Source organism: Arachis duranensis, chromosome 3 (genome assembly GCF_000817695.3).
Source record: "Arachis duranensis cultivar V14167 chromosome 3, aradu.V14167.gnm2.J7QH, whole genome shotgun sequence".
NCBI lineage: Eukaryota > Viridiplantae > Streptophyta > Magnoliopsida > Fabales > Fabaceae > Arachis > Arachis duranensis.
Window position 1 is genome coordinate 95,768,505 of NC_029774.3, and position 19,689 is coordinate 95,788,193.

At 35.3% G+C, this 19,689-nt stretch overlaps 3 protein-coding genes across 5 annotated transcripts; 1 reads left to right on the plus strand and 2 right to left on the minus strand.

The window, feature by feature from the left end:
- Nucleotides 1–1,226: 1,226 nt before the first annotated feature.
- On the minus strand, nt 1,227–1,649 carry LOC107479815 (protein FAR-RED IMPAIRED RESPONSE 1-like). The gene has a single exon (XM_016099915.1). It carries the CDS (start codon nt 1,647–1,649, stop codon nt 1,227–1,229), a length of 423 nt encoding a protein of 140 aa, XP_015955401.1.
- Nucleotides 1,650–6,591: 4,942 nt separating this feature from the next.
- Nucleotides 6,592–9,193, plus strand: LOC107479824 (uncharacterized). 3 transcript variants are annotated; one of them, XM_016099924.3, is made up of 8 exons: nt 6,596–7,247; nt 7,343–7,512; nt 7,615–7,717; nt 7,894–8,010; nt 8,097–8,267; nt 8,416–8,539; nt 8,622–8,744; nt 9,049–9,193. In XM_016099924.3, the coding sequence occupies exons 1-8, from the start codon at nt 6,969–6,971 to the stop codon at nt 9,069–9,071; spliced, it is 1,110 nt and encodes a 369-aa protein (XP_015955410.1). In that variant the 5' UTR covers nt 6,596–6,968; the 3' UTR covers nt 9,072–9,193. The 3 variants fall into 3 exon arrangements, with proteins under 3 accessions (XP_020994261.1, XP_052114624.1, XP_015955410.1); XM_052258664.1 differs by lacking the exon at nt 9,049–9,193 and having other exon boundaries at nt 6,593–7,247; nt 8,097–8,210; nt 8,622–8,977; XM_021138602.2 differs by lacking the exons at nt 7,894–8,010; nt 9,049–9,193 and having other exon boundaries at nt 6,592–7,247; nt 8,622–8,977.
- LOC110279341 (uncharacterized) lies at nt 8,893–9,354 on the minus strand. Its single transcript, XM_021138603.2, has 2 exons — nt 9,188–9,354; nt 8,893–9,119 (listed from the first exon to the last, which is right to left on the minus strand). The coding sequence occupies exons 1-2, from the start codon at nt 9,352–9,354 to the stop codon at nt 8,933–8,935; spliced, it is 354 nt and encodes a 117-aa protein (XP_020994262.2). The 3' UTR covers nt 8,893–8,932.
- Nucleotides 9,355–19,689: the final 10,335 nt, after the last annotated feature.

Sequence of the window (19,689 nt, forward strand, 5' to 3'; positions counted from 1 at the left end):
CTAGAGAGAAGTGAGAGCTTCTCTCTCTAGAAACTACTTCTAAACTAATCCTAATGTGTGTGTATGAGTTGGAATGTGTGATTCCCCCTTTGGTCTTCAATCCTTGGCTTTAAATAGCATTTTTGGCGCCAAAGTTGGTTGCAATTGGGCCCCACAACCCTTCAGAATTCGTTGGTTGCGAATTCATTAAAAAATCATAAACCAGCATCGACGCGTACGCGCACAGCACGCGTACGCGTCCATGGGGTAATTCGCAGGTGCGCGCAAGCGCCAGGTGCGCGCGCGCGTCCATGGGCGAGTCCAACTTCTTTGACTTTTCATGATTTCTCCACTTTGCATGCTTTCCCTCTTCACTCCTTTGATCCATTCCTAGCCTTTTCAATCTGAAATCACTAACAAACATATCAAGGCATCTAGTGGAATCAAAGGGAAATTAAAACCATCAAATTAAGGGTTGAAAAGCATGTTTTCACATCTAAGCACAAATAAGGAGACAATCACAAAACCATGCTATTTCATTGAATAAATGTGGGTAAAAGGTCATACAATCTCTTAAAATCAATACAAGATAAACCGTCAAAACGGGGTTTGTCAAGTGCTCCACAAAATCTTGTAGATTGCACCCGTTATGTATAAATTCCCTTATCAGCATATTCAACGGCTCAGATCTCAATGTTATCTTCAACCCTGCAAAGAATTTTCCTGGATGTGCGCATTAGACCATGAATGCTTCCTTACACACATGTCAGCTATCCATGGATGGTTCTCTAACCAAACTCTACCACGCTATCCGTCCACATTCTCTCAAATTTGTCAACCTCTAGATCGCCCATCAAGGATAAACAAAATTTTCAAAGAAACCCAGGCCGTCCAACCTTAGCAGTGGCATTCCTTAACAAATGCCAGCTACACAACCTATGATGTGCACAACGAAAAACTATACTAACTGCACTCTTCATTGCAAGATCCCCGTCTCTCATGACGGATTTCGGCTGTTTTTCTTTCATTGCCTCAAGAAATAACCGCAACAACCATAAATAGCTTTCTTCACTCTCGTTGCTCAAAATTGTGCAACCAAACACCACCGTCCTCATATGATGGTCCACACTTGAGAATATTACCAACGGGCATTTGTATTTGTTTTGACTGTACGTTGCGTCAAATCTCAAGACATCCTCGAACACACTGTAATCATAACGACTTGTACCATCGCACCAGAAGAGATTTTAAAGCCTCTTGTCACCATCCAACGAGTACTTCCAAAATATCCCACAATTATTACTCCTTAAACCTGACAAGAACTTCAACCTGGCATCAGCATTTGTTGTGCCCGCCCGCCTTTGCTTCTCTATTGCGTTATAGATATCCTTTATCTCAAACTCAACAGTCTTGAATCCCCCAGACTGATTGACAAAAGTGCGGAATATTGTCGGCATTCGCAAGCTAGCTTTTCTCATTGAATTGATTTGGTGCAAATTACCTTCCTTGACTGATCTGTGTGATCGCATCAGACCCATAAATCTCGCATCCAACATGGTATGATTGTGGTCATCACAAAATTGTTCAACATACCATCGCCCTCTAGTATCATCAATGTACACCTTTATTCGAGCTTCACGCCTGCACCATGTGATAGGTCGAGGATCCATCTACCTCTCTCCCCGGACTCCGCTGTATGTGTTTCCCCTCTCGCTCTCTTTTCCTTGAGCACATGAATATCTACAAAATGATTTTGCCCTCCGACCCCGTACTTTGTTTTACGACCCACCTTCGATCTCCTCACCAAGAATCCTTTTTTGCAATCGTATTCGTTGTAGTACTCATAAGCGGCCTGTAAATTTTTGAACTCCGTCATCAGGATGTTCTTCGCTGCCAGGGTTGAAAATTCAATTGCGTCAAATGACCCACTCCCATCAATAATTATCACTGATTCTTCTACTTCTATGTCCGCATCTGCTTGTGACAAATCCACCGCTTTTGTTTACTCCCTAGGAACGGTATCGCCGCTCATCCCATCCTCCACAACCTAAAACACACAACATAGACCATGGGTGACACCAAACAATGGGCCACATCATCATAAATCGCACAATTAAAAATTATAAACTTCAAAACTGAACAACACACACACCTACGACGCATGGACTCGGTTAAAATTAGATGAAACCTTATAGCTTCGTTCTGCAAACTCATTCTCCTGAGACAGTTCACATATCCCACTAAGTGAAACTTGGCATTATCAATTATAAATACTAATACACAGCTATATCACACACCTCAGAAAATAATCTCGTACGGATCTAGGTATAGTTCATTCATATGTAACAACCAATAGCAATTTCAACACACATTTTAATAATTTCCAATTCCAATTCATCTGTGTATCTCTCTAAACGGAAACTTCCAACATCAAAAACTTATAACTGTTGTCAACAACATAAGAAAAACTATACACATCGTACCATCTGGACAAGGATTAGCAATGGATCCAAACCTACTCTTCCATTATTTCATCACTACATTCATCATATAAAGGTTTCACAGCTGAACAAATTTCATTACTGGGAACAAAATTTTATGCTAATTTTTTTTCCATTTTAATTTTAATCTTCACAACTTAAAAACAATAACTACCCACATTAAATGCACAACAAAATCAAACATTTAAATTCTGATTAGTCGTACCTGCATCAGACACCACAAATATTGCAACATCAAATTTGTCGTCAATTCAGAGACACAATGAAGGCACAATCCCCCAATTGAAACCAATTTCAGGAGCATGCCTCCACCAACCTCCGGCGACATTATCAAACCGTAAATAACTCAATGTGATCGACACAACGTACCTGCATCGCTGGTTGTCCCGTGTGGTTCATTGCTTCCCTTTTGGTGAACCTCGCCGTTCAATCACTCAATCTCCTCTGCTTTGAAGCGTAGTCTCTTTCTAAGTGGTCCAAACGAAGCTTCCCAATAACCCTAATCCAACTTAACTCTACCTATTAATGGACTTTGGTGCTTTTTTGTCATAACAAATTCTCACCTCATAAGTAATTTTCTCTATTTTTTTGAAAATTTCTCCCAATTGTTACTTTTTTTATTTGTGAACCAGTCCATGTATTTTTTATTATTTTCGTTTACAACTTGGTTCTTCAAGATCTTGAAAATACATTTTTCATCGAAAAAAGCTCCTCGTCTCCGCTTACTTTTATTTAAAACTAAGTGTTGTATTTTTCTTTTTTTGGCCATATTACAAGTTCATGGTTTTTTATTCAGAAAATATGTTCAAGTTTTTATACTATTAAAAAATGCTATATAAATGTTCTCATGGAAGGCCATTTATAATGTACATATGTAGAGATAAAGATATTCTCATTGATTGAGTGGTATGTTGACACCTAGCATTATGTTAGCTGGGAGGAAGCAGCTTCACATAGGTTGACAGAGCTTGTTGCGGTATGTGTCAGGGCTGGCTTGGGATGGAACCGAATCTTAGTTGACGTGATTAATCACCAAATCTATAAGTGTAATTTTACTTGTTGGACTCTGTTTTTTGTGGGTGTGCCTTACTGGGCTGCTTAATGAATTTATGATACACAAATATGGGTGTGGCAATGGATTTGACTATATCTGTTGTCTAAGTATTAACTGAATTGAAAAATTTGTTATAAATAAAAGCACATTTAGTCCAAACTCGTAGGGAAGAAAAGGGTGCATAGTAATCTTCTGTTAATATTAAAAAAATGCATTAGATATTGGATTTTTTTTCAAACATTCGTCCTAAGTATTTAAAATAAAATTAAATGATGCCTTAATTTTGGAATTTTGAAATTCTAGCAGAAAATCTTAAATAGTATCAAAAAATTATTCCAAAAGATAATGAGACTTTTGACAAAAAAAAATTAGCATTTTATTTTTATTTCTATGAAACTAATTAACTTTTTTGTTAATATTTTTTATCTTGATTAACGAAACATATACACATCAAACTACTGATTTTTTTGTTAAGTGTCAATTAGAATTAATAGATTTTTTTATTAGGAACCTTGTTGTCTTTTGGAGTAATTATTAGAAGTCGTTAAAATTTTTTCTATTTTTGTTATTTTTTCATATATATTGACAAAATTACTGCATAAAAATTAAAAAATATTAGTGATTTTTAAATTTTTTATTTATAAAAATTGAATGGAGAATATAATATTTTAATCTTTTTACTGTTGCTTAAAAAAATTCTTATGATATGATAGTATTAGAATTATATTAAATTTTAGGCGTATTCAATTTAAATTAACTATCATAATTTACATAAATTTATTATTATTAGAAGAAGTGCATATTTTATTTTATAATAGATAATGTAAACCCCGCTAAAATTAGTAAATAATTAGTCAATAAATTGAATTTTAATTAGGAAAATTAGAAATATAAATATAATATTAAAATAGGATAGAGATCTTCAAAACGAGAATTTTGATACTAATTTCAAAAAATTTGGTCCAAAATTAGACCAAACGAACTAGTTGAACCGGGCCTAAACCGGACCCAACACTTAAATGAGTTTCAGCTCATCACTTCCCTTCCATTCCTCATTTCGTTCCAGCAGCCATGGGAGGAGGAAGGTGAAGAACAAAAACCTAACTTCCACTTTCATCCACCATAACTTCTTCATTTGAGTTCCGATCGTTGCACCGTTTGCGGTTACACGTCCAACGCGTCAAGCTCTAACACTTTCTTTGATAAGTTACTCTAACACTCCAACCTCTCCTTTCCTCTAATTTTCGAAAAATTATGTAGTGGTGTTGAATTTCTTGACTTTTGATGTATTAGGGTTTAATTAGCTTGAGGAAAATGTTCACTCTTACTTATACAATTAATATTTTCGGGTCGGGTCCGGGCCATAGGTCGGATCACCCGAACTCGGCCCGACCTGAACTATGGTCCGGTGGCTCGGTCATCATACACAATTAATATTTTGTGTTATTAGTGATGGATGATGGCTATTCTTATGTAAAATTTAAGTATTGTAAACTTTAATATTTTGTATTATTAGTCATTATAAGACTATAAGTTAATGTTTTATGTTTAAAATGCATAAGACTTTAGACTAATACATAATATTGTGTTATTTGTATTAATTTAGATATTTGGTATTATTAGACAATATTAGTATTGATTGTGGTTATGCTTTAATTTTACGGAAGGGTTGGTTCTTGTTATATTTTTCTAAGTGAATTTTACCATGTCAAATAATGGTTGGAGTCTTGGAAATTTGGATATTTTCACATGCTAACTTACAAGAAAGTAATGTTAATGGCTCAGTTTTCACCCGGTATAATCGTGGCTAGAAAGTGTGTAGGTTTCATCGGGTTTAGGCCCGGGTTCGGCTCTAACAAATAAGCCCGGTATATATTTTGGGTCGGGTCTGAGTCACATCAAACTCGGTTTCACCCGACCCATAAACACTCCTACAACCAATGTTCTGATAATCGGACTGAATCAGTCGATTGAAGTGGTTGGATAAAAAACTAATGACTAACACGGTTCGATCTATATATAAAATTATAAATTTTAAATACTAGAGTTGAACTACAAAACCGGTTAAGAATCGATCAACTGATTCGAACCGATATTTTTTTTATTTTCGAAAACATGCTAAAACAACAGCAGTTTGAAGAGGAAAATTCTGCAATCACCAAAACCGATTCCAAATTTGAATCCCCTTCTCTCATTCTCTGTCTCTCTTCTTTGGTCAGCTACCACACTCATTCTCGCCATCACTTTGATTTCTCTTTTCCAATTATCGCAAGTTCGTCATTCACTTCTTCTTCCTCAACGTTATTTTTTTGTATTTAACTCTTGTATTTATACGATTTTTGAAGAATTTTTATGTATTTATTTATAATTTCATACACTATATCATTATAGTTAGAGCGCTTCAACAACGGATTTGGCCTTCAAAACCTTAGACCCAACTAATAAGATGAGATTATAAAAAAAAATTAGTTATATTCTTTTGTTTTTCTTCCTTAAAAATCGTTATATTTTGTAATCGTTGTTGCTATTTATAAACTGTTACAAGTCGTATCGGTTTAAATATTGCAACACCTTTCACATATAATTTACTATAATTCATAGCCAATTACATTGAAAACTCTAAATCGTACCAATTGTAAGCAAATATAAAATGTTTGTATATTTGTATAATTTAAAGAGCTATTTTATTTAATAATATAATTTATCATTATAAATAAATTGATATATGGATAGATTAAAAAAAATTCAATTCGATTTGGTGCGTCGATTTAGTGATATTAGAAATATAAAGTAGTTTTGTGTCTTCTTAAAAGAGATAATAATAATAATAATAATAATGGTCAGTACTTCGTAAATTTGTAATTCCTTTTTACATTTGACACAATTTTTACAAGAAATATCGTTAACGGAGATATTTGAAAAAATAATCTAAATTAAGCAATGCATTAATAATAATCGTAATCGTGACAACCTTTTTTATTGTTTCGGCTTAAATCAAAGCTACAAATCTTAGTTTTAACAAGACTTAGGAAGATCATAACTACATGTCGGCCTTGTAGGCCCATTAAAGAATCAAATAGACCAACACAGGACTAATAACTATTCCAGTCGAATCTGATCCAACAACTTAAACCCCGTTTGCAATTCGCACACCTGACTTTGGCTAAGCTGAGCCATCTTTGAGCAAGCTACTAAAGACTGACACGCTGCCCCCATCCTGCAAAAGCATGTTCACACGCGTCTATCAAACATTGAAGGATATAGAATATCTGTATATCTATATAGATATGCATTTATACACTAGAGCGACTCTTCGTGGAAATAACTGACAAGAAGTAAAGAAGTAGGTGAAGTGATAGAAAAGTGCAGAAGAGGATAAGGTAACGCAGACACTGCAGAGGAGAGGAAGCTACACGAAAACGCGAAGCTCCGATATGGATGGAGATGGGAAAAAGATAGAGATGTTTCAAGTTGGTCCATGCCAAGATGCATATCAATTCGGATTTTTAATTGGCAAAAGATTCTCTAAACTCATAAAGACTAGGCTTGCTACTGACTTCATTCTTCATAATCAGCTTCTACCTTTTGCCAATAATACCCTTCAATCCCAATCACTCCTCCAAACCCTTTTCGATAATAATAAAAAAAAATTTCCAAGATATTGGGATGAGCTCTTGGGTACTGCAGCGGGCAGCGCGGTGCCTCTTCTTCATGTAACTCTGAAATTTTCATGCGGGAGTCAAATGCTGCTACTTTATTAACAGTAATATCAAATATCAAATTTATGGTATCTATTTTGGTTGTGCAGATTTTACTTATCAACTTCAGGAAGGAAATTCTTGCGTTCATTCCAAAAGAAGGAGCAAAGAGTTACAGTGCAGATACCTTGGATGACTGCTCTGATGTTCTTGTTGTGGGTGAATCTATGGCCATTGCGGCGCACAATGAGGATGCAAATGTTGCGCTTGTTGGCCACACGTCAGCTTAAATGCTTAATGTTTCAGTTATTTATTGCCCTAGCTTCAGCATTCGAATAGAGTTGTTTTCAATTTTCATTGTGGACTTCAATCAAATATGCAGCTATTTAATCAAAAGAATCTTGCCGGATGGAATGTTCTTCGTTGGTTACACTTATGCTGGAGAGCTTCCAAGCTGTGCCTTTGGCTTCAATAGCCATGGACTGGTAAACTAACATTCCTCATTCCAAGTTAATTTATACATATACATTCCTGGACTTAAGAAATTATCCTTTGATAACATCTTAAATGAAGATTCTCGAGAATTCTAGTGCCTTATCAAGAGGTGTAATTCAAGCCAAGAATGTTATTTAAGTACAAAACTGTTTTGTGATCCTCTTAGGCCTTCACTCTGGATTCTGTACCGCCGGCTGAAGATGAGATCATGGCTGGTGGCATAGGTCGCAACTTCATCTCTCGAGACATTCTTGAATCTACATGCATAGAGGATGCCATCAGTGTTAAGCTTTTGTAGCCTTTCTTGTTTTTTCATCTTTATGAGCTCATGATGAGTCTAATGTCTTCCTGTGACGTTGGTTTCTTCAGCGGATCCGGTCATCAGAAATTTCTGTGGGGCATTGCTACAACTTAATTGAAACAAGTACACGCAGAATACTCAATGTAGAAACTGCCTCTAGGAAGCGGGATTCAATTTTTGAGGTGGGGGAACCACCTTTCTTCCATGCAAACATGTATCTCCACCTACAAATTAATCAGGTAACTGACACACAAAATTATCCAAATCACAAAACACAGATAAATTACTAGTAGTTTGCAATTTCGTATATCAAGATATCATACATAATTCAATCACTAGAACATTTCTTAATTTAGTGAGTAAATACATTCTTGGGTTTAATTCAAGGTACATGATGAGAACTCAATCAGCAGGCAGAAAAGGGCAGCTGCCCTGCCCAAAAAGACAAAAGAGGATTTTTTGTCACTACTAGGAGATGCAGATGACAGAAAATACCCCATCTACATGACAGGTAATTTCTGACGGAAATCTGAATCCTTTCTCTTTCAATCTTATTTTTAACTATAAAATTTTCCCTGCTATTATCTTCTCAGGTCCACTGCTTCACACGCTTTGCACTGCTGTTTTTGATTTGGACGAACACACACTATCAATTATTGAAGGGAATCCTAAAAAAGGAGATGTTTCTCATGTCTTCTCTATCAAACGTTGCCATGGTGATCACCCTAATGCAATTTAACTATAATATGGATTGCAATACATGAAGCTGTTAGTGGAAATTCTGTTATACCGGCTCATAGAGGCCCAGCATATGACCATCAAGACAGCGCATAGCTGCAACCTGATCACAAGCAAATGACAACAAACCTTGTTTCATTATTCAAACATTGAAAACTTTGAACATTTAAATGTTAAATGAATCATTCATTACCTTTCCGTGGATCTCATATTTGATAGGGTCATCTAGTTCAGCTCCTAAAGCCATTAATTTTGTGACTGTAGTATTGATGTCTGTTACAGTAAATGATAGAAGCGAAGAGTAGCCCTTATGGATCTGCACGACTTGGTCACTTGTGGCCAAGTGGTAGAGGCTGTTGAAATGGTTAGAAGGTGACAAATGATCAAACAGAAGGAGGGCATGAGAGAAATAGGAAAGTACTTGGGGTTGGGCGAGTGCAAGAGGGCGAGGAGGAGAAGACCAGATTGAAGTTCGGCCCAGCGGAGAGTGCACACGTTGGTGCTGAACCCCAACCCTTCGGAGTAGAACCGCGCAGCCTTCGGCACGTCCTTATGCAGTTGCAATATCCACCTAAACGACGCCGCCATCAACCTCTGATGGATTCTGTTCCTCTGTTACAGGTACACTTCAAATTATCACCACTTGACACAATGGGAAAATGGATCTTCTCACCATTTAACTTCAAATTATCACCACTTGACACAATGGGGAAATGGATCTTCTCACCATTTAACATTTTCTCTCGTGTTCTTTCTTAGTCCACTTCTTAAGTGTATAGTGTGAAATTACATGAGTTAAACTCAAAATGCTCCTCAAATTTTATTCCAACGCAATTTAGCCTTCAAACTTTTAATTGACTCAAATTGTATCCTAAAATTTTGACTCATACCTCAAGTTAGTCCTTCTGTCGGTTTTTATTACCGAAAAGCTGACCTGACAATTTTAAATGATACCTGACGCTATCTAAACGACGCCGTTAACGGTTGGTGCGAAAAATATTCAGAAACGATGTCGAAGGGAGGGGGTTAAACAAAAGCCCAAACATTAACCACTTCAAAAGTAAAATCCCAATTGACCATTCTTCTTCCTCTTCCTCCTCTCGTATATGTCTAGTAAAAAAAGAACCATTGTTGTCGTTGTAACTGAAGTTTGAAAGCTTTTTCATTGGTTTTGCCCCTATAGTGGAGACGAAGTATCTGAGAATCACAATTTTTTATAAAAATAGGTTAGTAACAAAATCGTTGCTCTTAACATACAATGCTCTGTTTTTTACAAAATGTTGGTTGAGATTTATTTTTCGTTTTTTTTGCACTACTTCATCGGTAAATCTTTGGGGGACATTGGTTGATTATGGTTGTTGCCTTGTTGGTGATGGTAGGATTCTTGCATGCTAGGTTTATTTTTCTTTGTATGTTTGTGGTTGTGGTCAATTGAATCTTTTAATTTTTTGTCCATTTGAACCGTCATTGATTCTTAATAACCATTTTAAAATGACAATCTTATTCCTTCATATCCCATTTTAATTCTTTGTCCATGAATTTTTGGGTGAAAGTACAAACAATTTATTACTAGAGCAATCATTGTTAAAGCAACGGTATTACTCTTCTATCAATTTAAAATGACAATTTTATTTGTTGATAGTTCTCTAATATAATTACTATATATATCTGGTGAAATCAGTAGTGAGAGTTTTTATTATTGTAGAAACGTAGTCTTGATAGATCTCATAAGATATCTTTTACCGAACTCCCAAAAAAAATTTCACTTTCAAATATCTAATTATGTTTACTTTATAAATTTTTCTCCTTTATTTAGATTTATTTAATTAATAATTACGAAAACAAAATATTTTTTTGCTGAATTTCAAAAGAGAGTTCATAATTATTATTATTAAAGCATGGCAGTTAAAAGTAGCAAGTGTTAGTTCCAGCATTGTTAAGTTATATTTGATGAATGCCCTGTATTAATATTCAGATATTAGAAATAAATATAAAATTAATTATTTTGAATAGAGAAGAGTAGGTGAAAGCTTTGATAAGATTAACAAGAAGAAGGAAGGGAGGAATCATATTCATACATGATGAGAGTTTGACATTAGGCAATATAAATTACATATTTGATATATAATTTATGTTGGTTTGAGAAAGGATTGCTTGGCCCTAGTTGAATTGTCTGTAATCTAAATTACTGTTTTCAATATATTGAAGTTAGTGTAGTTTTTAACCATTATGTCTTTTTGAATTTTATTTGTAGATAGATGAAGATATAACGATTGTGTATCATCATGGAGGTAGTTTTGTCGCCAAACCAAATGGCAGTTTAGTTTATGACAATGATTACACCAATGAGTTGACTGGGCTGGATGAAGATTTACTAGATGTATTTTCACTGAGAAATTACTATAAAGTCCTAGGTTTTGATAACATGGTTGAGTGTTGGTGGGTTATTCTTGGTAGACCGATGAAGAGTGAATTGCGAGCACTTAGTCATGATAAAGAGCTGGTAGAGATGTGTTTCTATACAAACAACAATGAGGGAAGAGTGCACATATACTATGAGCATGGAGTTTTCCAACCCATAGAGTTTTCTATTCTAACTTTTGCATGATCTTTTTTAAAATAATTTTGCTTTAGTAGTTTATTTTCAAAATTTTCAATAATTTTTTTGGTTATAAGATATCCATTGTATCTTTATCAAACTTGAAAAAATTTTTTTTTAAGAAATAGTGAGATGCATTAAGTATTGATTATATCATGAGTTATTCTAATTATTTAGACGTGGTTTTCTTGCATTTATTTTCTGAATATATGAATTAACAGTGCATGATTGATATTGAAGTTGAGTGCATTGACTCTTGAAAGAACAGTGAGTTTAGAGAAGTATTATTGACTCTCTGAAAAATAAAAAATATTGATTCTTGAAGTAAGAAAAAGCAACAGAAAAAGAAAAAGAAAATAAAAATAAAAAAAGAAAACAATGATCTTAGAAAGAAAAAAAAAATCAAAAGAGTAAGGATCCAAGGCTTTGAGCATCATTGGTTAGGAGGGTTAAAAATCAGCCTAAAAAGCTCAAATGAGTTGCTATCCGTAATTATATGCTTGTGGTGTGAATGTGTCAAGTAAAAAAAAGTTGAGACTAGCAGTTAAAGTCGTGATCCAAAAGCAAAAGAGTATGCTTAAGAACTCTGGGCACCACTGACGGGGAATTTAAGCAAAGCTAAATTCAAATCCAAAGGGTTCCCCCAGTTACGTGCCTGAGACGTTTATGTATCCGGTGGTAATCCGGGAAAACAAAACGCTTAGAGTCACGACTAGGCTAAAAAGGTGCAAAGCACTAAAAGAAGCTGTGTTCAAGAATCAAGAAGAGCTAAACTAAGAGAATCAATAATATCATCCGAATTCTAAGTCCTAAGGATGTCAATATTTCTGAACTTCAAAAGAAAGTAAGATACCAAAACTATTCAGAAGTAGAGAGCTATTAGCTCCGCTCCTCATTTGGAACTGAGCTTCATTGAAAAACTTTAAAACTTATTGTATCTCTCTCTTCTTTTTAGTCCTACTTGTTTTTGGTAGCTTGAGGACAAATAACGGTTCAAGTTTGTATTCTGATGAGCAGATATTTTATACGCTTTTTGATGTTATTTTCTTAGTGTTTTTAGTATATTTTGTTAAGTTTTATTATGTTTTAGTAGGTTTTAATGCAAAATTCACTTTTTGGATGCTACTTTGAGCTTTTGTGTTTTTCCTATAATTTTAGGTGAATTTTGGGTGAATTTGACAAGTTTTAGCAAAATCTGATTCAGAGGCAAAGAACAGAGTGTAGATGTTGTCAAATCCTAACCTCCATGCATTCAAACGAGCATCTAGAGCTACAGAGGTCCAATTGACGCACTCTCAACGGCGTTGGAAAGCTAACTTTCAGGGATTTCTAGCAATATATAATGGTCCATACTTTTCTTTGGATTGAATGGCCTAAAACGGGCGTTGAACGCCCAACTTACCCCCTTTCTGGCGTTTAACACCCCAAAGGGAGCAACCTCCCAAGTTGAACACCCAAACTGGCATTCAACGCTAGCCAGGGAGCAGGAATTAAAGTTGAATGCCCTTAACTCAAGTTAGACGCCGGACAACAATCCAAACACTCACCAAGTGGATTTTAGCACTTCTTAGCTTATTTTATTTTTTCTATTTTGTAATTTTTATTTAAAAACAATATCTTTTAGGTTTAGTCTTAGAGTTTTTATAAATAAGAGACTTCCTTCCCCCTAAGGACTATGCCTCCCAGGAGGGGAGAAGCACAGACACATTACTTTCTCTGTTTTTTCTGTACAGTATGAGCAACTAAACCTCCTACATTAAGGTTATGAGCTTTGCTAATTTCTATGGATTAATACAATTACTTTTCTACTTCAATCTGTGTTTGATTCTATTCTATGATGCATTGTCGTTCTTCATCCTAATGAATCTCAATTCTACATGAGTTCTTACGAGTCCTAACCCAAATAGTATTGAACTACAGCTTAAGGATGCATCACGGGTTCCGATAGAATTATTTGGGCTAATTGGGGTATGTGACATAAAACCTTGTTAGCAGGGGTAATTGAGGTTCCTATGGCTCTAAGGCTAGAACCATAAGAATATCAGTCTTTGAACCGGAAGATCCGACCTTGTATGTGGCGTTTTGAATAGGATCAACAAAGAGATTGAATTACGCGCGCTTCACCCTCTCCTAGATTGATCTAGTCCGTTCGGATGTTTGGTTTGGACCTGAAGAGATTAATGACCACAACCAATGGCTTAATCACTTACAGCCTTGCCATTGAAGGAATCATTCATCATTGAAGTTGTGAGTATGACGTGTTAATCAAGAAGAAGAAGCATCTCCGAAGCCTTAACTGACTGCTAACTACTGTTTCTATGTTCTATTATTACTGATTGTTTATGCACCTACAACAAACAACAACTACCTTTCTATTCATCTAACTAAGATCTATAGGATAACCACAGCTTGCTCAATCCGGCAATTCTCGTGGGATTCGACCCTCACTCACTTGAGGTATTACTTGGACGACCCGGTGCACTTACCAGTTTAGTTGTGAAAAATTCAAATTTTACGGACCAAGTTTTTGGCACCGTTGTCAGGGATTGTTTGTGATTGACAAACTAACGGTTGTTTTGCTCCTTAGATCAGGTACTTTTTACTGTTTTTCCTTTGTTTGTGTTTCTTGTTAAAAGTTTTTAAATTTTCTTCGTGTCTTTTGGAAAATTTCTTTTTCAAAAACTTATCTTTAGTTATATTTTTCTTTTGTTTGAGTCTTATGCCAAGTCTTAATTTTGGTGTCCCTTTGGTTTTCATTTTTTTTTTCTTGATTTTCAAAAATTGTTCTTGTTTTTCTTCCTTTGTGTTTGAAATTTTTTGTGTTATTTTTTTTTGTTTGATCTTCAAATCTTTAAGTCTGGTGTCTTTTAGTGTTAGTCTTCTAAAATTTTCGAAAATTATGTTATTTGATTTCAAAAATTTTTAAGTTTGGTGTCTATTTCGAGGGTTACCTGAAATGGTAGGTCGATCTCGGACAAGATCTTATGTATTGGTCAGCGCTGTTGAGTCCGACTTGATGATGGTGGCCAGAGCCGCCGTGTCCGACTTGTTAGACTTGGTGGTGGTGCTGATCCTTCATCACCGGAGGGTGGTGGTACCTGCAAGGGACTCCGATGCTTAAGTTAGCAAGGGTATTAAGCAAGTTTTTAGTAGAATCAAAGTATGAGTTATACCTAGGTGCTCCAGTGTATTTATAATAGTGTGGAGTGACCTTTTTGGAGATAAGATAGTTATCTTATCTTATCTTTGAGGAAAACCACCTTATCTTTCTTTAGGCCTTGTCGCCTTTAGATTTGGGCTGTGTCCCTTCGTTTGGGCCTGCTTGGGCCTCTTATGGCGATTTGGCCGAGCTCTTTGAGAAGAGGTCGGTCGTGGGCCAACCTTCTAAGAGGTCGGTCGTGGGCCAACCTTCTAAGAGGTCAGTCATGGGCCAACCTTCTAAGAGGTCTGCCAACCCGGTCCTTTATAGCTCGAGCCGATGTATGAACAGTGTCTTTTAGTGTTTTTCTTTTAGATTTTCGAAAATTAGTGTGATTTGATTTCAAAATTTTTACTTTCAAAAGTTTTTAAAATCCTTTATTTTAAATTTTTGAAATTTTAAAATAAAATCTTGAATCTTTATCTTATCTTTATTTGAATTCAAATTTTAAGTTTGGTGTTTCTTGTTAGTGAATTTTAAATTTTCAAATCATAGCTTATTGACGAACGAATTTTTGACGGTTTAGAATTTTACAAATAAAGTCTCGTTAAAAGTATAGCTTCTAAAGCAATAGAGAATCCTTTCGTACAAAAGTTGTGTCGTCTTCTCAAGGAATTGCAGGGAAGTATGATTTATAATTGGTTATGGAAAAAGATATATTTTATTTTGGGTTTTTGGAAATAAGGAACAAGTAATTTAAATGAAAAGAAAAATAAATTAATTATAAAATCTCTTGGCAAGGTATAAGAATTGGAAATCCTATCCTAGTTATCCTTATCAGGTGTGATGAAAATTGGATTTTGCTCCCACTTGCTCAACCTCTAACTATAAAGCTATGTTAAGTAGATAAATCAATTTGAATCCTCAAGTCCTAGTCTTTCCCTTGGAAAGGCTAGAGTTAGTGGAATCCAAATTAATTAGCAAGGAATTCTAATTTTCAGTCAACACCTCAAATTTGATAACTCAAGCGTCACCAATTACTTAACCAAAGCCTAAAAGGGAAAATTCTAAATTAAATTGAAAACATCATAAATAGAATAAAGCAATCATAAATCTGAAATACCTCAAACTACGTTTAAACATAAATTCAAATCTAACATGGAAAGGTTCATAAGCTAAATTGAAAAGATAAATATCAATTAAAGAAATAAAATAAAAGTAGAAAATAAATTAAAGGAAGATTGAACCTGTGATGAAGAAGAAATAATCCTAAATCCTAAAACTAAGAGAAATCCTAATTCCTAAAACCTAGGAGAGAGGAGAGAACCTCTCTCTCTAAAAACTACATCTAAATTATGAAAAGTGAATTATGAGTCGTATGAATTGTTCTTTTATGAATGAATGCATTCTCCCACTTTATAGTCTCTAATATGTGTTTTCTGGGTCGAGAACTGGGTCAAAAACAACCAAGAATTCGCTGGTTATGAAATCAAACACGCTGATTTTTGTCACTGCGATGCGTCCGTGTAGAGCACGCGTTCGCGTTGTCTAGATGTACGACCAGTATAGTAAATTATATATCATTTTGAAGCCCCAGATGTTAGCTTTGCAACGCAACTGAAACCGCATCATTTGGACTTCTGTAGCTCAAGTTATGGTCGTTTTAGTGCGAGAGGGTCAGGCTGATAGCTTTGCAGTTCCTTCAATTTCTTGTATTCCTTCCACTTTTGCATGCTTCCTTTCCGTTCTCCAAGCCATTCCTGCCCTGTAATCTCTGAAATCACTTAACACACATATCAAGGTATCAAATGGCAATAAGAGAGGATTAATAATTAGCAAATCTAAGGCTAAAGAAGTATGTTTTTAATCAAAGCACATAATTAGGAAGGAAAATGTAAAACATGCAATTAGTATGAATAAGTGTGCAAAGACTTGATAAAAACCACTCAATTGAGCACAAGATAGACCCTAAAATAGTGGTTTATCAACCTTCCCACACTTAAAATTAGCATGTCCTCATGCTAAGCTCAAGAGAAGCTATAAGAAAGTGAAGGGAATGGTAGAATGTATGAAATGCAACCTATGAATGCAATTAAATGCAAAATACTTTTTTTTTCTACTTGGTTAAAAGTAAACAAATCCTTCAAGAACAAATATGAACTGGATTTCACTAATTCAAATCACAAAATAAAGTACAAGTAAACTTGCAAAAGAAAATAGCTCATGAAAGCCAGGAACAAAGAATCGAGCATCAAACCCTCACTGGAAGTGTATGCACTCTAATTGATCAGGTGTTTAAGGTTCAATCTCTCAATTCTCTACTAACCTTGCTTTCTAAGGCTTACTCTTCTTCTACCAATCAACAAAAGTTTAATGCACAGATACACATATCAAGAGGTCTTTTAAGGGTTGTAATGGGCTTAGGGTCAAGTAGGATTGTATTTGGTCAAGTGGACTAAAATCTGAATCCTTAATTAACCTAAACTTCCCACCTAATTTAGGACAATCCATGTAATTACAATACAAAATCTAACTTCCCATTAACTATGTTTTTCCACATATTCATGCATCCGAATTTCGAGTACAGTACATATGCATTGCTATCATTTTACTTTGGGGCATTTTGTCCCCTTTTTATTATTATTATTTTTTTCTTTTCTTTTTCTCTTATTTTTTTGTATTTTTCTTTTCTTAATCTATTTTTTTTCTTTCCTTTTTCAATGCATATGATTAAGGTATTGAATGCATGAACATATTCTCAACATTCTTTCACATTTTCAAAAAAATTCTAACATACTCAATTCTCAAACCAAATATTTCCAAACTCAATTTTCCCACACTTAGATCATAAGCACTCTCACTAGTCTAAGTTAAACAACGATTCAAATTAAGGACATTATTGTTTTTCGCTTAGAGTTAGTGCTGAGCTAAAGTAAAGAACAAAGGGGTATAATAGGCTCAACATTAGTTTGCAAATGATAGTGAAAGGGTAAGGCCATATGGGTATGTAAGCTCAGTGAAATAAGGCCTCAATCATATAAGTGTATGCATACATTAAACAATGGAAATATAGAATCAAGCAAGACAAATATCACAATTTTAGAGAGAACAACACACACAAAAAAAATATTGGTTAATAAGATGCAACCAATCAATTAGGCTCAAAATCTCACTGATTTTGTGTGTTCGAGTTCTAAACCACGTTCCAAAATAATATTTCTTCAAACAAGTTTTTCAAAAAGTTTAATTCAAATTAGTGAAATGCTATAAAAAGTTTCTTGAAAAAGAAAATATTACTTCAACCAAGTGGTAAAATATGCACAAAATCAAACAAACATGCAAATGCAACAACTAATTTAACAAAGACAATTTAAACATTAGTGTTGAGACAGGAAGGTAAAAAACCCACGGAGATCGGTATCGACCTCCCGACACTTAAAGATTGCACCGTTCTCGGTACATGCTGAGATGTGCAGGTGGACGGGCTGCTACAACTGATGCTTTTCTCTAGTGGATTATGCAGATGGACTTGTTGTTCACCCCATTGAGAAGCTTTCCCTTTCCCTTCTTTGGTGGCCAACCTGAAAGAAGAGGAAAAGAAGAAAAGTAACCTAGAAATAAAGATAAGAAAATAAATAAAGAATGGGTGGGTTAATGTCAAATAATAAGGGTCTCAATTACATGGTAGCTACAACATGCAAGTGAGAAAATAGTAGAAGCAAATGACATATCAATAGTACAAAAGTTGCAACAATGGGGAAAAGAGTGTGGGTAATGCAAGATAGTATAAGCTCATGTCAATGCAAGAGGGGTACAAGTATAATAAAAGATTAGTATTGATTTAAATAATATTACCCAATCAGAAGAAAACAAGTCATGAAGCACCAAAATAATTCAAGAAAAGATGTAACAGTTAAATAAGAAAATTTAACACCAATGTAAAAAGAATAAATTTAGAAAAGAAAATAAAAATATGCACAAAATTAAAATATAATGAATGAAAGTATGCAAATAAATTAAATAAAATATAATGGAAGAAAAGAAGGATGAGAAGTTAAAGAGATGAAGAAGAAGTAAGTAAGAAAGAAAGAAGAAAGAAGAAAGAAGAAAGAAGAAAAGATAGAAGAAATTAGGATTAGAAAAGAAAAGATAAGATAATTGGTGCTGATCTGGATAAGTTGTGCAGCGCAGGCGACGCGGACACGTGAGTGATGTGGTCGCGTGGTGTGCGATAAGGTCAGGTGACGCGGACGCGTGGGTCACGCGATCGCGTGGCCTGATTTGTGCGATTGGCGCAAGTGCAGCATCGCGTTCGCACAACTCTATGTTTCAAACTCATTTTGCCAAAAATCTGGGTGACGCGTTTGTATGGGTGACGCGATCGCGTGAATGGCCATTTTTGAAAAACGATACGGACGCATGAGGCACGCGTTCGCGTGGTAGGGCTTGTGCTTCTAGCATGAGTCCAACCCTACTCCATCATAACTCTCTGCCATGCACCTATTTACGTCAATTTTACAGGGGCGTATTTGTGCCTGAGGCACACCTCCAGCCACACTTTCGCATGACTTTCTGTTCACTTTTCTTTTCTTTTCTTCCTAATGCACTTGTGACGCGGACGCGTCAGCGACGCTTACGCATCGCATGCGTTTTTTTTATGCAAAATGCAGAATGTAGTATGCAGATGCTGATGCAGATATTATGAATAATTCCAGGTTCAATAAAATAAAATAAAACTCAAAAATAAACAAAACTAAATAAAATTATAATTGAAAAAGGAACGATCATACCATGGTGGGTTGTCTCCCACCTAGCACTTTTAGTTAAAGTCCTTAAGTTGGACATTTGGTGAGCTTCTTGTCAGGGCGGCTTATGCTTGAACTCTTCCAGGAATCCCCACCAGTGTTTGTAATTTCAATAGCCTCTAGGGTCCCAAATTAGAAGCATAAAGCCTCCAGGCAAGTCAAAGCAGGTGACAAGGCCCCAAGAGTGATGACTGTTGGAATGAATTTCGGGGTCCCAAACCTTGCTTTTACACACATCTTCTTGTTGATCATCACTGTTCCAACCGAGTAACAAGCGATTTGAATTCTCACTGAAGCATCCAAACAACTTCCTAGACCCATTCAATCGAGCTCTACACCAATATTTGCAATTCAGCTTGGAGTGTGCAACCGTATTGAAC

What these genes read in the sequence shown, in the direction of transcription:
- LOC107479815 (XM_016099915.1), bottom strand. Translation starts at nt 1,649, where the DNA reads ATGGATCCTCGACCTATCACATGGTGCAGGCGTGAAGCTCGAATAAAG.
- LOC107479824 (XM_016099924.3), top strand. Translation starts at nt 6,969, where the DNA reads ATGGATGGAGATGGGAAAAAGATAGAGATGTTTCAAGTTGGTCCATGC. An exon ending in GCGCGGTGCCTCTTCTTCAT is followed by an intron (nt 7,248 to 7,342) that starts GTAACTCTGAAA and finishes TTGGTTGTGCAG; the next exon opens with ATTTTACTTATCAACTTCAG. An exon ending in CTCTATCAAACGTTGCCATG is followed by an intron (nt 8,745 to 9,048) that starts GTGATCACCCTA and finishes TGTCTGTTACAG; the next exon opens with TAAATGATAGAAGCGAAGAG.
- LOC110279341 (XM_021138603.2), bottom strand. Translation starts at nt 9,354, where the DNA reads ATGGCGGCGTCGTTTAGGTGGATATTGCAACTGCATAAGGACGTGCCG. An exon ending in TTGCACTCGCCCAACCCCAA is followed by an intron (nt 9,120 to 9,187) that starts GTACTTTCCTAT and finishes CCATTTCAACAG; the next exon opens with CCTCTACCACTTGGCCACAA.